The 21,587-nt window shown below is 38.5% G+C and overlaps 1 protein-coding gene across 5 annotated transcripts in view; it reads right to left on the bottom strand.

Annotated features, from left to right (window-relative positions):
* The window catches only part of mast2 (microtubule associated serine/threonine kinase 2), a 416,446-nt gene that overhangs the window by 51,101 nt on the left and 343,758 nt on the right, over positions 1 to 21,587 (bottom strand). For all 5 annotated transcript variants that reach the window (XM_069938760.1, XM_069938759.1, XM_069938762.1 and 2 more), the window contains 4 exons: positions 20,052 to 20,153; positions 6,186 to 6,318; positions 5,365 to 5,432; positions 227 to 312 (listed from right to left, as the gene is read on the bottom strand). In XM_069938760.1, the coding sequence (XP_069794861.1) occupies positions 227 to 312; positions 5,365 to 5,432; positions 6,186 to 6,318; positions 20,052 to 20,153 (389 nt within the window). The remainder of the gene's footprint in view (positions 1 to 226; positions 313 to 5,364; positions 5,433 to 6,185; positions 6,319 to 20,051; positions 20,154 to 21,587) is intronic.

A 21,587-nucleotide genomic window follows, 5' to 3' on the forward strand; every position in this document is an offset into this window, starting at 1 on the left:
CTCCTTTAGTTTTTCTTACTTACATTCATATTTTTGAAGTCACCTGGGAAGAGCAAAGGAGAATCTTTATTGGTTGTTTCACTTTAACTCCATTGCTTTCACTGCCTTACTGTCCCAAGTTGTAGTCCTCTGACAATTTCAAAAATACTCATCAACCGTGGAAAAACTTAGTTTAGAAACAATAAAAAGGAGGAATGGCTCTCTGTTAAAGAATTAAATCTTTTACCCATAGGCTCCATTGCTAATCAGTTTTAGGTTTTCAAAGTCTTCCTCACATGGTGTTTTCTTTGCATTGAAGGTAGCACCACGTCCCTGAAAGTAATTAAAAGTAAATAAATGCTGGTAATTGATATTCTGCCAACAGGAAATATGTGCACAGTATAAGTCGTTGCATTCATAAAAATATATGGACAGTACAACTCCAATTATCTGAAATGGTCAGGACTGTGTCTATAATCGGATAAACTGTTTTTTTGTTTTTGGAAAATTCGTCATTTTTTAAAAACAGCCCAGTAGCAAAAGTAAATCACTTGCAACAGTGTTTACACAACAAGGGAAGGCTTTTTAAGCATTAAAATAAAATTTAATTCTCACCAAAAAATTACTGGCTGCCACTGATCACTGACACCTCCCAGGCCCTGCTCCTGCCTGGAAGCCCGACAACCCTGCTGCTGCTGGGAGCCCAGGGTCCCCAGTCAGTTGGGCTCCGAAAAAAATTTGGATAAATGAGGATTTCTTTTTTTTTAAACTTTATGACATGAATAAAATAAAAATTACATTTAAAGAAATAATAAAAAATAAGATAATAAAAATTAGAATACTACATCATTAAACTACACAAATTAACCCCCCCAATAATTATAACACAACATTAATCATCTAATTTAAAATTAGTCCAACCCTCCCCCCAAAATAAAGAGTGAAGAATTAATTAACAATATTGTAAATAAAATAGAAAAAACCCCACTTACAAAAAAAGGATAAAACTTAACAACAACAAAAATTACTAACAACAAAAAAATATCAATACTAAAATAATACCCTTAAACATATATTTAAATCAAACATAATACATGTATTTAACAAATGAAATCCACTTTAAAACTAAGTTCAAATATTAAAATCATATATCAACCACATATCTGTTATTCAATAATATCATAATTAATAATACATACAGAATTTCCATTAATACCAAGTTTCCTTTATAATTCATCGAGAGAACAAAAACATCCCTTAGAAAAACAATCAGATAAACTTTTTATTCCCTTCCCCTCCCCTTATATAAAAAAGAAAACAAAAGAAAAAAGTTCAAACTCTTATAAAATCCTCCATATTCTTCATTTATAACATCTTCAAAATTCTCTATCGAAATTAACTTAATTTTATTAAACTCTTCTCCCTCAATGTATTTGTACTTGATTTTCTTCTTTTTCTTCTTATCACCTTTCCCCTCATCTTCCTCTTCATCTAATTCAACATCCTCAATTTTTGACTTATTATCTTCTGTGACATCATCCTCTTAAAAAAGAGAGAAAAAAGAGAAAAAAAAACCCCCCAAAAAAAGAGAAAAAAAAGGAGAGAAAAAAACCTCCTAATTCCCTCTCAATTACAATCAGAAAACAAAAAGAGTTAAAAAAAAATTATTTATTTAAAAAAAATAATAATAAAAAAATCCTTCACTTCTTAACCCAAAAATTAAAAAGAAAAAAAAAACAGGTCGGAGGTCACAACTACCTCCTCCTGTTTAAACCGCCCAAAGCGGTAACTCCCCCAAAATATTGGGTGTGAGGTAACTCACAGGTAGCTGATGACTTCTGGAAACTAGTGCCCACCCAGTTCCCTCTCCCAACTCCCATTTCATTAAACTATCATCATTATTTAAACTATTTAAACTCTTCTCAAAAAAAAAGATTTATTTTTTTAAATCAATGTTACCACTTCGGTCACCATTGCTTCCATTTCTTTTAAAAAACTGGATCCCACCTTACATCTCTACTCTCTTTGGAGACCTTAAAGGACTACATCGTTCCTGAAACTGCATGATTGGTAGAGACTAAGCAAAGTCCATAACCTCTTTAGGATTGTCAAAGAACTTTGGCTGATTTCCATCCTGAAAAATCTTCAGTACCGCAGAATACCTGAATGTTGCCTTATGTCTTTTTTTCCCACAACCGTTCTTTCACAGAATTAAATTCACGTCGTTGAAACATAATTTCTTGACTCAAATCTTGATAGAAGAAAACAGGATTATTCTGAACCATCAAAGGAGATCTATTTTGCTGGGCATTTCTAATAGCCGTACGTAAAATTGTCTCTCTGTCACAATAGTTTAAACAACGGATCAAAACAGATCTTGGATTCTGTCCTGAAAAAGATTTTCTTCTTAAAACTCTATAAGCACGTTCCAGTATTAAACCTTCAGGGAATTTATCCTGTCCTAACACTCGTGGAATCCATTCAGTAAAAAATTTTCTTGGATCTGGTCCTTCTGGCAAACCAACAATTTTCAGGTTGTTCCGTCTAGATTGATTCTCCAATTAATCAACCTTTTTTGCTAAATTTTTATTTTGGATCTGCAATGTTTCAATTATTCTATTTTCATCTTGCAGTTGATCCTGTGCATCGACTAAACCTTGATCACACATTTCAAATCTTTCAATGGTTTCAAGCTTAAAAGCTCCATTAATGACTTCCGCCATCGCATTAATCTTGGAAATAAACAGGTTCACAAAATTAGCTAAGTGACTCGATACAGAATGTATCTTATCTTCAAGATCCTTAACAGACATTTCAACAGAAGTAGATTCAGGCATAATGGGGTCTTGCTGTTCCTTAGAGACCACGGGATCTTCTGTCCCTTCCCTTAATTTAGTATCTTTTCTAGCAGTTTGACTTCATATAAAAATCCCCCTCAAAGTCCCCCCAGCAATGCCAGGAGACTGAAGATCAGGGTTATCTTTAAGCCAAATCTCTTTAATCATCTTCACTGAATCGATGTCTGGAAAAACCGTTGTAATTGAAGATGCATTTTGCAGCGCCACCACTATAGCAGTCGAATGACAACTCTTTAACTCTTCAGCTGGTGGCGCCCCAGCTGATTCAACTGTCAAAGCCTCAGCAACAACACCTGCAGTGGCCACCATGCGTAACACTGGCATCCATCCAGCCCCTTGTTCTGAAAGCTGTTGAGTGTGACCTTCAGAGAGCCTCACCAGCTTAAAACGAAGCTTCAATGCCGAACTCTGCACGACCTCCTCTGGATCCATTCTACATTGAGTCCTGGCTTCTTGTAAACAAGTAGGCTCAGACAATTTCGGAAAATGTAGTTTTTTAACAGTCTGTTGATATTTTCTTTTACCTTTTTTTTTGCATATAAACCATTAGGCACTAATCCAGCACCTCTTATTATTTATAAACTTTTAAAAGAACTTTAACGGGCACTTAAAGACAAAACAATAAATCAGAGTCAGGAGAGGTCTGGAAGGCACGTCTGTTCCCTAAGCCATCTTGCCACGCCCCCACCGATAAATGAGGATTTCTGATTTGTTTCAGATATCCTCATTTTAGAAAATTTTCGGATAAATGAGGATTATGGAGAATCCGATTTCAGATAATCAGAGTTGAAGTCCATTTATTTAATTTTTTTAAATTTTGAACACAAAATGCCCCTTTATTAACAAATAAAAGGTGAGCTTATAAAGATAAAAACAAAGTACAAAGCTTAAATTGACAAGTATTTTTGAGTAATAAATGGTGCATTATTAAAAGATTTAACAATTCTGAAAATATCATCAACATTTAGTGTCGTGCATTTTATTCTCATCTACTTCTCAATTGAAAACTCTAATGAGAATTAATGTAACTTGCATGGCACTAAATGTCACATAATAATCACCAATTTCCCTGCCACAGCCCATAATATTTGCACCCTCAGATCCAAGGAACATGGACTTTAATGTGTTATTACCAAATGGATAAGCCATTCATACTCTAATGTGGCTGGACCTCAAAGCCTAATCACACCCTCCTTCTCTGTATTGAGACTATTCACAATTTTAGAATCATTCTTGTTTCCTTTCTTACTTTAAACAAAACATCTTAAACCTCTTCTCCCTGTCTCCTCCATTCTTGCCTCCAAAAAGTGCAAAGTTCATATGATTTTTCTCACTAAAAATGAGCCCATCCATTGAGCTGACTCCGCCATTATCCTCCATTATCACGCCGTGTGAAATGATCTCAAGAATCTCACTCTTTTTATCCTTCAATGTTCAGTGCCCCATGCCATTCTAAAGGGCCAGAATGATCAAGGAAAGCAAGTAAGCAAATAGGGGATAGAAAACAAGTAGGTGTGTGTGTGTGTGTGTGTGTGGAGGGGGAAGGTGGTTACCAGATGTTAAAGAAGTTAATATTATTCTTTTAATTTGCATGAGGACTCAACTTGGCAGTAAAGTAGGCCACCAAGAGACATGTCAATATGGGAATTGAAAGTGGAAATAAAATGGGAGATCCTGGCTGTTGCAATGGATGGAGCATAGATGCTCAACAAAATGATCCCCAATCTCCATCTCCCTGATGTAGAGTCTACACTGGAAGCAATAGATCCCCCTTCTGATTTGCCGATGGGGTATAGCCTCACGTGGGAGGTGTAGGTATAGGTGTACCACTTGTTGCAGTCACAGGTAAGTGTTCATTAATGGGGAGGCATGAATGGACAAGGTCCCCCATGGAAAACAGAGAGTGGAGGGAGAGGGAAAGATGTGTCTGGTGGTGGGATTCCTTTGGAGATAAAGGAATTTTCAAATAATATGATGGATGTGGAGGTTGGTGGGGTGGTAGGTGAGGACAAGGGGATCCCGGAGTATTTTGAGGCATAACTCGTATGGGATCAAAGTTCAGGTAACCACCCCCTTGCTTTTCCTTATCCCTTTGGCCCTTTACCTTCTCTTTTTCCTTCCCCTGCCCTCGCAAACTGCCTGTCACCACACTTTTCTTCCTCTATCCCCCCATTTCCTTCTCTTCGTTCCATCATCTGCAGTCTTTCCCTATCAGTGCTTCCTTTAGCCCTCTGCCTCTTCTCATTTCACCTCCTAACTTTTATTTCCATTTCTTTCCTCACCCTCCCACTTGTATTCACCGATTACTTGGCCAGTTCATGCTCCTCCTCTCCCACCATTCAGCTTTTCTGCTATCTTTCTTGCCACCCCTGATGAAAGGTTTTCAGCCTGAATGTTGACTGCCTATTGCCTTCCATGGACACTGCCTGACCCACTGGGTTCCTCCAGTATTTTGTGTCTTGCCCCAGCTTTCCAGCAATCTTTCTTGTTTGCCTAGTGAATTTTCATTTTGATTAACAATACTTACATCTAAAGAGTCATCAGTTTCTGGAGGTTCTGTAGTTCCACTGTCACAGCTGGTTAACTGGGCCATTTCTGGTCAAAATAGAGCACGAGCAAAAGAACATTTGCTTAAGGAAAAGAAATGTGACTTACTCATATCAAACTGAGCATTCATATGACTATGTACAATATTAAATTAATTACCACTGAATTTGGGATAATTTGCAGCTGTTAACTTGTACCATACATAAACACTTTATTTTGGGAAACATTTTATATTTTATATCATCAGATATCTGGGACCTAAATCACGAGACAATATCAATAATAAATGGAACCCTGCTTCATTTATGAAACTGTTGAGAATATGGTACAAAATATTGAGCTTTGATCATTTGTAGGTTAATCAGGAATCATAAAGCTAGAGAGTCCTGTTAGTTCGAGATATCTACATGAAGGAGCAAGGGCCAGAAATTAGAGTCAGGACTTCCAGTGCGGCTGTAGAAATTTGGAATCATCTTCCACAAATGTCAATTATGTGATAGTAAATTTTAATTTAAGATCTGATATTGACAGATTTAGAGATAAGAAAAGGGTCAGATAAATTTTTGGAATTGGGTCATGAATTACTCATGATCTCAATGAATAGCTGAAGATTCTAAAGGAATGACACAATTGGATCTATCCTAATAATTCTATGCTTATCATTAAATAATTTCTTAAAAGAACTTTCAGCCCTGCACTGATTTAACCAAAGTCGTCCAATTTCATCATTTACACATGCAATACAGGATTTAATTGGTGGTGAACAAATGCTTCTGCAATGTTTAGTAAAAATGTATTTACCCTCCAAGGGATCCCTGGTGAGCCCCAGCTGACTGATGATATAGCGTGGAATATCAGATTTGATTCCTTGCCCTTCTTTGGCATGGCCTTCAGCTGCTTCCAATAAATGATAAAATTCTTCAGGATCAAACTCCTACAAATGAAAAAACAGACCATTACAAAGAAGTTACAAAGTTATGGTAGCACCCTCTGCATCAATTGACTTCAGTTTAAATTTATTTGTCATAAAATACCGAGTACAGTGTTCTTCTGCAAGCAAACAGGTTATTTCTAACATTCATACAACAACGTAAAGAGCACAATTTAGAGTGTAGAATTGTAATGAAAAGAAAGATCAATTAGCACCAAGAGCGCAAAATTTCAGCACTATTTAGCACATTCAGGAACCTTAGCTGGAGGATAGGAATTATCTTGAAGCCTGTTGGCATGAGCTTTCCTTCTCTCTGCCTTCTTCCCCATGGGAAGAAGGGAGAATATGTCCAGGGTTCAATAGGTCTTTCAGTATGTTGCTGCCTTTCTCTAGTAACGGGGGCTGTGGTGGAGACCTTGGAGTGGAGGGAAGTTTGTGTTACATTCTGAGCTGCATTCACTACATTCTGTAACTTCTTGCAGGTCCTATATCACACGATGATGCATCCAACATGTTTGTTTTCAAGGGTGCACCTGTAGAAGCTGTTGAGAAGCAGTGGGAACATGCCAAACTTCCTTCTCCTTCTAAGAAAGTAGAGCCTTTGGTGCTCTTTCTTGACTGTCAAATCCACTCACTTGTCCTTGGTCAGATCATTGGAGATATTTATTCCAAAGAACTTGAAAGTTGCCTACTTTTTCGACTTAAGCACCATCAATGTGGACAGCAGTGGGAATTTTGCCCCCTCTCCTGAATTTAATGATAAACTCCTTTGACTGAGTGACATTAACAGAGAGACTGTTATCATGGCACCATTTCATGAGACTTTCAACCACTTTCCTGTATTCTGTCCTATCATTATTTTTTTAGCTGTACAGTCTGAATAGTTGTGGATGTAGAAGGAGAATAGTAAGTAAGGGACTTAGCACTCCTAAGGAACACTGATGTTGAATGTAATTGGGAAGGAGATGTTGTTATCCATCTTCACTGATTATGGTCTGCTGGGATGGTGATGCAGCCTTTTAATGGCACTAAGCTCAAAAGAGTAGAAAGCTTCAAGTTCCTAGGAATAAATATATCCTGGTACAAGCTCACCGATGAATTATTCTCACTGTAGTAGTTATTTTGTGACAAACTTAAAAGTTAAATTTAAGCATCCACTAAAATGGTTCAGCCAGAAGGATTCCAGGTGATGCTTTTGTCACCCCTTTTTAATGTTAACAAGGAGTCTACTGCACATTTTTTCAAATTTCTGATAAACACAACTACAACAGTTCAACATCCCCCCCAACTTGCCATACCAACCCCAACCCTCCAATGAGGACAAAAAACCCATTGCGGAAACCAACAACTTTTCTCTCGATCATCACCGGAATCAATAATTCTAAAATTCTTGCAGAAGAATAATGTTGCTGAAACTAGCTGTTGCAAGATAATTCATCATATTTTATTAAGCTCCACTTTCTCCCTTCCAAACAAAATGCAAGTCAGAGTAAAATGTTTATTGAAGAGTAAATTGAGTAAAATGACTAAATGTAATGGAATTGATTGCAAGCTGTTTCAAAATGCGTTATTCTGATAAGCCAACAGGGGGGGATGCAATCATCTTGACATTTCTTTAAAAAAAGTTTATATTTTCAAAGAATGAGCAACTGCTTTCCATAAAACAATATTTCTCAAAACAAAACTTTAAAAATCATTTGTTCATGATGAAGTAACGATACTGATCTTGTACAACTCCTCTCACTATGCCTTAGCCAGATTCAGATACATCCTCTTAACATCCACACTGTCAACCCCTCTCAGAATTTTGTGTTTTACTCTTCTAAACTTCAAAGTGCAGCAAAATAAACCCTTTTAATCTTCTTGTCAACTTTGTGTATCTACACGAAGTTGGGTAGTGGGGTTGGCTGTGTTGAGGACACTAGGAGGGTGCAAAGTGATTTGGACAAGTTAGGTGAGTGGGCCAAGATGTGGCAGATGCAATATAAGGTGGATAAATGCGAGGTTATCCACTTTGGAGGTAAGAGCAGGAAAGAGGATTATTATCTAAATGGTATCTGTTTACGAAAAGGGGAGACGCAGAGAGACTTGGGTGTTGCTGTGAATCAGTCCTTGAAAGTGGGCATGTAGGTGCAGCAGTAGGTGAGGAAGGCGAATTCTATGTTGGCATTCACAGCAAGAGGATTTGAGAACAGGAGTATAGAGATCCTGCTATAGCTGTACAGGGCCTTGGTGAGACCACATCTGGAGTACTGCGTGCAGTTTTGGACTCCTTATCTGAGGAAGGACATCCTCGCTATGGAGAGGGTGCAGAGAAGATTCACTAGACTGATACCAGGGATGGAAGAACTTGCATATGAAGAAAGGTTAGATAGACTAGGCTTGTATTCTCTGAAATTTAGAAGATTGGTGGTGGGGGGGGGAAATCTTATAGAAACACATAAAAGGATTTCGAGAGACTAGACACAGGTAGGTTGTTTCCAACGCTGGGAAAAACCAGAACCAAGGGTCACAGTTTAAGGATAAGGAGGAAGTTTTTTAGGAATGAGATGAGGAAAAATTTCTTCTCTCAGAGGGTGGTAGAGCTGTGGAATTCTTTGCCACAGGAAATAGTTGAGGCTAGTTCCTTGTCAATATTTAAGAGTAAGTTAGATTTGGCCCTTGTGGCTAAGGGGATCAAGTGGTATGGGGAGAAGCCAGGAACCGGGTACTGATCAGCCATGATCATATTGAATGTTGGTGTACGCTTGAAGGGCCAATTGGCCTACTCCTGCACCTATTTTCCTAGGTTTCTCTGTTCTGCCTCCAACATAAACACATCCTTTCTTAAATATGGAGACTAAAACCATAAATAAGTGCAAAGGCTCACCAACACAAAATTTCCATACCTTTAAATTCGATAACTCTTTCAATAAATGCTAACACTCCATTAACCTTCCTAATTACATCTGTTTCTGGATGAAGATGTGTTTGTAGACTTGGAGGCCTTGGGACTGTAACATTTATTTCTTATTGTTTAAATAGGACCTTCCATTTTAATTAGATCTCCAAACCTTTGCCCCATGTCATGAAATTTGGTGTTATGCAACAGCAGTACTGTGCCGAACAATGTGCAAAATTACTACACCATTTTGTAAATACAAGATTTAATTACTGCAAAAGAAAAGAGAAAAAAGTGAGATAGTATCCATAGATTCATTGTCTGTTCACTTATCTGATGAAGGAGGGGAATGAGCTGTTTTTGTCCCATTAGGCTAGTGTCTTCAGGCTCCTGTATCTCCTTTCTGATGGTAGCAGTGAGAAAAGGGCACAGAGTGTGCAGTGAGGGTCCATGATGATAGAAGTTGCTTTCTTGAGGTACCTCTTCTTAAGAGTGAAGACTAATGTCCATGATGGCACTAGCCAAATTTACAACCCTCTGTTGCCAGTTCCTGTCCTGGATATTGGCACCTCCATACCAAACAGGGATGCAACCAGTCAGAATGCTCTCCACAGTACGCCTGTAGAAATATGCAACAGTCTGGTGGGATACAAAACCTCTTCAAACACCCAATGAAATATAGCCTTTGGTGTACTTCTTCATGATTTCATCAACACGATGGTCCCGGGATAGGCCTGAGATGTTCTTTACCCATCAAGGAAGATTGGATTGGATTATCCTGGCTTCCCCTTCCTAAAGTCCATGATCAATTCCCTCGTTTTACTGACATGAAGTGCAAAGTTGTTGTGACCACTCAACTAGCTGATCTATGTCACTCTTCTATACTTCCTCATAGCCATCTGTGATTCTGCTGACAACTGTGACATCATCAGAAAACTTGTAGATGGCATTTGAATTGTGCCAAGCCACACAGTCATGGGTGCAGAGAGAATAGGGCAGTGGGACTAAGCACACATCCTTGAGGTGCGCCTGCGTTGATTATCAGTGAGGAGAAGATGTTGTTTACAATCCGCACTGTGGTCTTTCAAAGAGGAAATCAAGGACAAATTGTAGAGGAAGATGCAGAGTTTGCTAACCAGGACCAAAGCGATGATGGTGTTGAAAGTTAAGCTATAATCGATGAAAAGCATCCTGATTGCTGTCGTCCAGGTGATCCAAGGCTGAGTGGAGAGTCAGTGGGTTGGCATCTGGTGTTGAACAATTGTGGTGAAAGGCAAATTGCAGTGGGTCAAGTCTTAGCTTAGGTGTGAGTTAATTCTGACCATAACCAACCTCTCAAAGGATTTCATTATTGTAGATGTGAGTGCTACAGGGTGATTGAGTTCATTCTGACCATGACCAATCTCACAAAGAATTTCATTATTGTAGATGTGAGTGCTACAGGGTGATTGAGTTAATTCGGACCATGACCAACCTCTCAAAGGATTTCATTATTGTAGATGTGAGTGCTACAGGGTGATTGAGTTAATTTGGACCATGACCAACCTCTCAAAGGATTTCATTATTGTAGATGTGAGTGGTACAGGGTGATAGTCATTGAGGCAGGTCACCCTGTTCTTCTTGGGCACCTGCATGAAGCATCAAAGGGGCGTACTTATCTTACAGTCACTGGCTTATTTAACTGATCTGAGTCCATTTGCATGCTGTTTGTGTCTTCAATATAACTTGCAATTCCACCAATCTTCTCATCAGCAGCAAATTTGATGAGAATACATTCAAATTTGTTCGGTCCTTTCATTCAAGTTATTGATGTAAATTGTAAACTGTTGAGTATCAACATAATATCTGTGGCACCCCAATGGTTACTAATGGCAAATTTGAAATTGACCCATTTATCACAAGTTTCTTTTTTTGCGAGCCAAAAATTCTCCTATCCATACAAATATATTACCTCTTTCCAAGCTCATACACCCTTATTTTGTGCAGTAGTCATTTACATGACACCTTATCAAATGCCTCCTGGAAAAATAAATATGGTACACGATTTCAACTGCTTCTCCTTCATCCACTGGTTCATTACATCCTCAACAAACCAATTTCCCTTACATAAAACCCTGTCATATCTTTTCAACAATTTCACAATTTTCTCTGTCCCCTTAATGATTTCAGCACTTTCCCAATGATAGATGCAAAGTTAACAGACCTATAGTTTCATTCTTGAATATGGCTTTTATATTCACAGTTCAGGACTTTCCAAAATATTTAGGTACTCAAAGTACCTCTTATTCTTCTTTGGCTTGGCTTCGCGGACGAAGATTTATGGAGGGGGTAAAAAGTCCACGTCAGCTGCAGGCTCGTTTGTGGCTGACAAGTCCGATGCGGGACAGGCAGACACGATTGCAGCGGTTACTGCAGCCACTTTATACAAGATGGCAGCTATTAACTGTATGAACATGTCAGCTTTTAGCTCCATTCACATCACATTGTTTTTGAATGCCAGAAGTTCCTTCCTCCCTGTAACTCCTCAATTATTTGCTATTTCTGGGACATTAATGTGAAGATCATTACAAAATAATTATTTAGAACTGCTACCACTTCTCTACTTTCGATTATTCATTCCAAATTCTCTTCCTGTTAAGGAGCAATACTTTATTTACCTGTTCTCTTCGTTTTATATAATTATAGAAGCTCTTAATAGTTCTGTACTATTTATATATTTTGCTCTTTGTAATTCTTAGTTATCCTTTGCTAGTTTCTAAAAAAAAATTCTTTCTTTCCAGGGACTCAATTGTGAACTCTGCAATCCTTGAATATAAATGGCCAACCAGTTATCAATATATCTATTGACAATTAATCTTTGAAATAAACCTGAAATAAGACTTTTAATAAATATCAGCATTTATTTTCATTAATAAACCAATTAAAAGATAGACAGATGGTCACACTCAAGCATTTTCAATAGACAATACAATTTAGGTAGTCCCTGATTTACAATCATAATTGGGACTGAATGATTGTATCTCAAAATGGATGCAAGTCAGAATTTTGCCCGGGTGCGTGGAGTACAGTCTTTTTAATATTTTATTTTGATTTTTCATAAATATACATAAAATCTTCAATATCACGATATATTAAACTTTATCATAGAAAAAAAACAGAAAAACCCTTTCCCCTTCCACAAATATAAATCCACACACTGCCAGAGCTCACACCTAATATTAACCATAAAATTATCTATATGGGAAAGACACATTTGTTTATACTATCACCACATGTGTTATTATCCTTATTTTTTTAAAATGTAATTGGGCCCCTATATGGTCCAAATATGGCTGCTATATCTTGATAAATATGTCACATTTGTACTTTAAATTATATGTAATTTTCTTTAAAGGTATATAACTATTCATCTCAGCAGTCCATTGTGCTATGAGTAAGGGAGAGTCAGACTTCCGAGTAATTGCAGTATACTTCTTAGACACTGATAAGGCTATTTTGACAAAATACATTTGGAATTTAGTTAATTTATTACTTATTTCAATAAAATTACCCAAGACAAAGCTCCAGGTGGCCTGCAAAGGCCACTCCTGTTATCCATGTTAATATTACAGTAATATCCTGCCAAAAATGCCTCACCTTCACATGACCACATCGCATGTAAAAACATTCAAATTTCAATCCCACATCTAAAGCACGTTTTCAATATTTCGGACTTTATCTATTGTGACATATATTTTTGGGAGATAAATTGGGAAAAGTTTGTTAGAATAGGTTACATACAAACACTTTAAAACAGATCTTATCTGAAATACTGGAGCTCTGCTAATGGTAGACATATCAGTTCCACAGCCTTTGGAAGAGCTTTGGAAAGTGCCCAAGCGACTTTACTAATGGATTGTTGTTTCCAAAAAGGCAACATATGAAAGAGCATGTCAGTGCCGCCTTCTGTCTGGAAGAGAACTTGCTGTTCTAAGAGGATCATGTGGTTTCTGCAAGCAGAGAGTGTCAAACAGGCTTTCTCTCAGAGAGAGAGAGAGAGAGAGAAAGAGAACGAGACAGACAGACAGAGAGAAATCAGTTCTACAATGTTACAGCCAGCAACAGCAGCTGGGCCTGAAACAGGACAAGCTGGCAAACCTGTGGAAAACCCCATTTGGAAGATGGGTTGTGAGTTCATATTTCAGCATGGTCAAAGCCCTTGTGGTTCATGCAAGAGGAGAGGACTGGCTGTTTAATGTTTCACTTAGAATAAGAGAAACAAGAAAGAACTCTGTGGTGGCCTGAAAGAAAGAGGTTATCATTTGGAGAACCCTGAAGGGGGCAAGTTTGTCAGCAAGATACTGAAGTGGCTGATGGAAGTAAATCAGCTGTGGAGGTACTGGAACAACAAATCTCTCTCTGAAAACCGACAAGAACCTTCCTGAGTGGTAACCATTTACCTTTCTAAATGTTAAATTCTGTGCATAGTATAAGAATTGCCTGCAACCAGCGAACTTGGAGGAATGAGAAGTGAGATTAGACTGTGAACTAAATAACTTTTCTGAACTTACACACAAATTACATAGACATGTGCTTAGAATTAGAAGGGGGTTAAGTTAGGTTAGTTAAGTCAATAGTGATAAATTAGAGTGTGATATTCTTTTCATGTTTAAAGATTATAAAAGCAACTTTTGTTTAAGTAACTATTTGTCTTGGTGAATATCTACTGCTGCTGGGTTTTCAGGTCCTCTGGGCTCATAACACTATGCAGCTTCTGTGGTGTAAGATCCAGTTGGTGTAGGAAGTTATACTGAAGCAGACCATATCTTACATTGATGCTTAATATCACACTATCCAAACACTAATTAGACCAGCAACTTTCCAGTATTACAACACCCAAGTCCAACTCCCATCTCTCTCTCGACCTCTGTGAACCTGGTTTTTCACTTTCATCTTGTGAGCATAGTACATTTTTGTTATGAATTTAGGTGTATTCCCCAGCCAGATTGCACATTCCATTTCACTAATTTCAGGTGGGACCACAATTGGCCCTCATCTTTCTCTCAGGAACGATCTTACCTGGAGAAAACAGAAGTCCCATTAGCTACTCCATAATTCTATTTTAGTTGATCAAAAGACACAAGAATCCCCTCTGCATAGCAGTCTTCAATGCATCTTATTCCTTTGTCATACCGGGAATGTAATATTCTATTATCTCGATTGGTAGGGCAGCAACACATTCTTACATAATGGTGCTCAATGATACTGCTACTTTTTTCCCCAATACACTCATTGATTTCTTGCCATACTCTAATCATATGTAATAATATAAGATTATCCGTCTTTTTTGTTATTGACTTAACTCCATTGACTTAATCCCGTTCGAATCCAAGAGTAGGGGTTGCCTTCCTCAAAGAAAGATCATAGAAATCTGGCTTGTGCTGACAAATAATACTTTCTAAAATCCAGTAGCCTCAATCTTTCTTGCTTACAATCCAACGTTAATTTTTCCAGCAAAATTCTCAGCACCTTATTATTCCATAGGAATTGCCTAATACATTTATTTAATAATTTAAAGATTTTTTTTTTCAGCAAAGAAATAAACAGCGATTGGAAAAGTTATTGGAGTCTTGGCAACACTTGCATTTTGACAGTTAACCCTTCCCACCAAGTCTTTCCATTTCTGCAAATCTTTCTCTATCTTCCTTAAGAGGGGAGTATAATTTAATGTGTATAAATTCTGTCAGTCATGATTCCCAAGGATTTAATTCCATCTACTTTTCATTTAAATTGACTTCCTTTTTGATATCTTTCATATCAAAGTTCATCAATGGCATTATCTCATTTTTATCCATATTAATTTTATAACCTGAAACTCTTCCATATTTTTCTAGTGTTGTTTGTAACTTCTCCAAAGACTCAGCTGGACCAGATCAATACAGTAGCACATCATCAGTAAATAGGCTGATTTTATGTTCTTCCTGTCCAACTTTGAAGCCTTTAATATCTGGATCTCTCCTTAGAATCTCTGCCAGCAGTTCAATCGCAAGGATAAAAAGCATTGGGGACAGGGGACGCCCCTGTCTATTTTATCTACTCAGAGAGAAAACTACTGACATTCGATTATTAGCTATAATTTTGGCTTGTGGTTTATGATCGAGAGTTTTAATCCAATTTATAAATATTCTACCTATTCAAAATTTCTACAACGTTTTAGATTTAAAAAAAGGACATTCTAAGTGGTCGAATGTCTTTTCCGCATAAAGGGAGACTGTTATACTAGAATTCAATTTTGATTTAGCCTAACTAAATTATTTGAAGAATACCTTCCTTTAACAAATCCCACCTGTCAATTTAATTATCAATTTAAGTTAAATATTGTCCCAGTCGATTGGCTAATGCTTTCGCCAATATCTTATAATCAGCATTCAAAAGCGAGATAGGTCTAAATGATGAGGTTTTTAATGGGTCTCTGTTTTTTTTCCCCTGGAAGCCCGCGGAAAAAAAGCCCGCAGAATCTTCTGAGAAAGAACCCCTCCCTTTAGCACCATCCTGCAAAACTGTTCCTCTCTTGGTGCCACTATTCCCCTTAGACCGGCTTCTCCAAGTTCTCACTCTTTCTTGAGTTCTCCGTGCAAATTTCCGTAACATTTAACAATAAATACAACTACTCTTTGCAGACGATGCCGCTTTAGGTGCCCATTCAGAGCCAGCTCTTCAGCGCTTGACGTCCTGTTTTGTGGAAACTGCTAAAATGTTTGGCCTGGAAGTCAGCCTGAAGAAAACGGAGTTCCTCCATTAGCCAGCTCCCCACCATGACTACCAGCCCCCCCACATCTCCATCGGGCACACAAAACTCAAAACGGTCAACCAGTTTACCTATCTCGGCTGCACCATTTCATCAGATGCAAGGATCGACAACGAGATAGACAACAGACTCTCCAAGGCAAATAGCGCCTTTGGAAGACTACACAAAAGAGTCTGGAAAAACAACCAACTGAAAAACCTCACAAAGATTAGCGTATACAGACCCGTTGTCATACCCACACTCCTGTTCGGCTCCGAATCATGGGTCCTCTACCGGCATCACCTACGGATCCTAGAACGCTTCCACCAGCGTTGTCTCCAGTCCATCCTCAAAATTCATTGGAGCGACTTCATCCCTAACATCGAAGTACTCAAGATGGCAGAGGCCGACAGCATCGAGTCCACGCTGCTGAAGATCCAGCTGCGCTGGGTGGGTCACATCTCCAGAATGGAGGACCATCGCCTTCCCAAGATCGTGTTATATGGCGAGCTCTCCACTGGCCACCGTGACAGAGGTGCACCAAAGAAGAGGTACAAGGATTGCCTAAAGAAATCTCTTGGTGCCTGCCACATTGACCACCGCCAGTGGGCTGATCTCGCCTCAAACCGTGCATCTTAGCGCCTCACAGTTCGGCGGGCAGTAACCTCCTTTGAAGAAGACCGCAGAGCCCACCTCACTGACAAAAGACAAAGGAGGAAAAACCCAACACCCAACCCCAACTAACCAATTTTCCCCTGCAACCGCTGCAACCGTGTCTGCCTGTCCCGCATTGGACTTGTCAGCCACAATCGAGCCTGCATCTGACGTGGACTTTTACCCCCTCCATAAATCTTCGTCCGCGAAGCTAAGCCAAAGACAACAGTTCAAAAATACACATTTTACTTGGTCCCATTGTAAACATTCTTTTTCATCTTGTTTAATATCTTTAATCTTTTCATAATCCAATTCTTCCACTTCTTCCTTAGTCTTGATAAAGCGTCAATTGCCACCCATTACTTCGATCCCCAGAGTCACAGAATATATCAAGTATTTTATATTCTTTGACCAGATTTGCCTTTTTACATCATCAAATTCCTTCCTTTGCTTAATGAAAATTGGGCCAAAGTCTTGAAAGAGTAGAACCTTTCCACTGTTGATCTCAAATGGGCCAATGTGTTGCTTTATAATAATCAAATGCTGCTTCCAAAACCGCTTCCTCTTCCCAGTAACTCAAAAGTCTTACCAGGACCTGCCATGGCCCTGCTTGTCAGATGTTCTGGGTCCCAGGGGTCAATGAGCCCTTTCTATTTGTAGTTTCCCGTTAAATTTATTTTCTACCATCACTTGTGGGATCCAAATTTCAAAGAAGCTCACCAGGTGTCTCCCTTTGGTCCCTAACCAATAATCTGAACATTTATTGCATCTGCTAAAATTCTTCATGTGGTCGATCTTATCCAGCATAGCTTGTTTATCTAAGTCCCACTTCTTCACATTCTCTTCTAAAGTTTTCAGCTTTTCTTGCGTTTTAACCAAGTCGATTTCCACTTGGCCCATTCATTTCATTAAATCGTCAATCGCCTCTTTAAATTCAGTCATCTTGTCTGACACATCTCCCATTGCGATTTCATTACCCATGAAACGAGTGCATAAAGTCTCCATCTTATCCAGAATTATATTCGGCTCTCGTGCCGACCCTCTACCACTGCCGGGTTCAGCCGGTGCCAAGCACTCTCTTGTGCCACTCCTTTTTGGGCCTTCATTCGACGTTCCTGGCTGAGTCGGTATCTCTTCTGGTTTAGTTTTTTTGCTGTCTTGGCTTCTTAATGGTCTTTTTTTTTCATTTACAGTGCAAAAATTCTTAATTTTAAACTTTTAAACTGTCTTTTTAATATTCTTCACAGAGAGCTCATCCAAGACATGTCTGTCTAGATCCTTTCCATGGCCATACCCCAGAGTACCGAAGTTTTAAAGCAAACTTATTAATCAAATGTTATATTTGACAAACAATAATAAGGATACAGGGCATGTGAGAGCCAAAATGTACATATTTACTTTGTTAATCAGCTTCCCGGGGTCCATAGAGTGGGTGCAGCTATCTTGATTCCTGTGCGCATGTATGAGTCTTGATTGGTGCGTGCACGGTGGGTTCGCGCATTGAAGTTCGGTTGGTGCATGCGCAAAAGTTAAGCGTCCTGATGAAATTGAATTTGCACCTTTAACTCTCATGCACGTGGCACCAAACTCCAATATGCAAACCCAACATGCATGCACCAACCGAAGACTCGCGCATGTGCACAGGAATCAAGATGACCGCACCCAGCCTATGGACCCCGGGAACCCAACTAACAAAGTATGCACATTTTGGCTCTTACATGCTATGTATCCTTGTTATATTTTGTCAAATACAACATAAACCGTGCAAATTTTATATTTTTTCTTAATTAAAAAAATCTCTCGTGTGCAAATGGACATAAGTCACATAGGTTACAAGTTGGGGAGTATCTATAAATAGAAACTTGGAATAACCCAAAGCCCAAAATATCAGTGATGCAATTAAATTACTGAAATTATTGAAAATAACAATTAGCTATTCACTCCAAACATTCAGAATGATATGCTACCAAAGCTTTGATCATAATTTTGATGAATGATCTCTGGTGAGTCATTAATAGAGGTTCAAACACCATGAGCTGAACATAGCCTGCTTATTTTGTACAGAATTCGCCTGCTTACCCATCTATTTTGTGACAGAATAAGAATTGCTTCTGTGATGGATCCAGAGGATCTCAAAACCCAGCAGCAACAGATATTCCTCAAGACAAATGGTTACTTAAACAAAAGTTGCTTTTAATTTTCTTTAAACATGAAAACAGGGATCAAACTTTAACTTATTACTATTAACTTAACCCCCTTCTAATTTTAAGCGCATGTGTATGTACTGTGTGCGTAAGTTTAGAAAAGTTCTTTGATGCACAGTCCAATCTCACTTCTCACTCCACCAAGTTCACCAGTATCAGGAATTAAGAGACAAATTACAGAATTTAACATTTTGAATTTTCACCAAGCTCTTGTGCTTGAAGGTAAATGGTTTTCAAAGAGAGATTTGTTGCTCGTTGGACACACACAAACTGATTCCTTCTGATCAGCCACTTCAGTGTCTTGCCGAAGAAACTTGCCCCATCAGGGTTTTTCAGATGACAACTTCTTTCTTTCAGGTCACCATAGAGTTCCTTTTCTGTTTTCCTTACCTCAGGCAAAACATTATACAGCCAGCCATTTCCTCTTGTATGGACCACAAGGGCTTTGAAGAGGCTGAACTCAGAACTCACAACCCATCTTCAAAATGGGGTTTCAAACAAGCTTCCAAAAGCCACCAGCAGTCTCTCTCTCTCTCTGTGTCACACAGAGAAAAACCTGTTTTACCTCTCTGCTTGCAAAACCACATGACCCTCTTAAAACAGCATACTCTACCAAAACAGTTTGCTGACTCCCAAAAAACAATCCATGAGGGATCTTATCCATTTCCTGAGATGGGCCCTTCCATTTGCACCTCGTTGTGCACAGGATTTTATCGTCTTTACAGACTTGTAGGCACCACCTTATGAATAACTCTTGCATTTTAAAATGAGATCTGTTTTGAAATGTTTGTAACCTAACTAAAAACCCACAATCTATCTTCCAAAAACATATCCATGCATAATATAAAATATAACAATCTGTCATACTTCTTTGAGGTGGAGGTGAATCAATGTAACATATGGTGTAACTATGGTGTCTTGTGATATATTAATTTATTACAAATGTATCTTTGATTTAAGAGCTACTTCTCCAATTCACTGCAAAGCTTGACTGATCAGAAGTATGGGGCAGCCACAAAGCATTTAAAAATATACATTGTTATTTCATAGTGATTTACAGTCAAATTATCACCCATCCATGCCATCATCAATAAAGCAAAATTTAAATCTAACAATATTATAAATGATCTGCTTGAGCTTGAATTTTCATTAACTTTGTTTCTTCAATTCTGTGCATGCATATTTTACTGATAGACAGACAGAAAATGAGTACGTGAAAGGGTTCTCTTACCAAACATTCAAGGAGTCGTGCTGGCCGGGCAATGATGATCATCAGCTTCTTCACCAGCTGAGTCACAAATGTCACTTCTGAACTCTCAGACCGTTCATGGGCCTGTAAAATAAAATTTAAAAAATCAACATTTTAACCAGGATTTTGCAACACCACCACACTTAATTTCAGCGGCAAGAGAACTTCTATGAGGCATAGAAATATCACAGAGTGACCTCTGCTTCAAAAATAGTATGATTAGTAAAAGAAGGGGCTCAACTTGTAAGAGTAGGTCAGCCAAAAATCTTGCACATCTCTGAGGCTCCCAAATTCTCATCATGGTACCATCATGCTCAATAGATCGTCCAGACATCTTGTTTTGAAACATCGTTTGAAACATGCTACACTCATTTCTGTGCAAGTTTTGTTCTGGCAGTAGCAAACACACAGTCAATATCATCTGAAGCTGATGTCATGCTCATCTAAGGAATGTCTATGTCATTCCGTAAAACAGTGAATCCCAAATGACAATCACGAGCAGAACAATTTACCCAGACAGGTTAAGTTATACACTGTCTGTAAAACCATCCATCACCACTAATAATCACCAGCGCATGAAATTAAAATGACCCACCATTCCCATACCCCTCCAAGGTTACATTATACTGCTTCCTTAAGAGACTGGTGTTCCGCTTAAAGATACAAATACATTTTTGTTCAGCTTTACATTTTCTCTTGATTAAAAATTGTTCCTCATATTACCACAGTTGGCTTTTAATGTCTGCATACTTTAGGTCTTACAAATTAATATTTTGTCCTTGCAAGAAAACCAGTATAAGGTAATGGAGTGCTGCTCAAAAGTAAATGTAAAATAAGATTAAAATTAAAAGGAGCTTCTGCTTCACTCTCCCCACATATTGTTTGTGGACTTCAAAAATTCGACAGCAACACATACTTCGTGATGCAGTTGCATGGTCAGAAATTCTAACCCACGTGACAGCAATTTCTCTTGCTACACATCAAGGAAAATGATGGGAGTTCATGGTCATACATATACAACATACAACAAGTGAGTCACACAGAATAACTCAATAACGTAGCAACCTCGAAATGTGCACAATACAGAGAAAAGTTTAAAAACAATGTTTTACGTGCTGTCCGCAGTTCTGAAGCTGTCATTAACTTCAAGACCTGTGTAACGAGTGGGTGCCCACACACATATGCTGTGAGTACCCTAACCAGAAGCCTTAAATGGATCAAAAGATTTGCAACCTGCTGAGGGAGAGGTCGATGACATTTCAGATCTCTACAGGGAATCGAGGTACAAGCTACAGAGGCTCCTTTCGAAGCAAAGAGACAATTCTGAGGGAAGCTAGAGACAGAACTAGAGGCAGGGATTGCAGGGTATTATATTGTAGAAGGTGAAGCCAAACATCATAAACATCATAAATGCTTCAATAGGCCAATGAGCTGAACACTTCCTATGCACACTTTGAAAAGGAGAATTACAGTAACACTGAGATCCCTGCAGAAGCTGACGACCCTGTGATATCCGTC

The sequence above is a fragment of the Narcine bancroftii genome, chromosome 5 (genome assembly GCF_036971445.1).
Source record: "Narcine bancroftii isolate sNarBan1 chromosome 5, sNarBan1.hap1, whole genome shotgun sequence".
NCBI lineage: Eukaryota > Metazoa > Chordata > Chondrichthyes > Torpediniformes > Narcinidae > Narcine > Narcine bancroftii.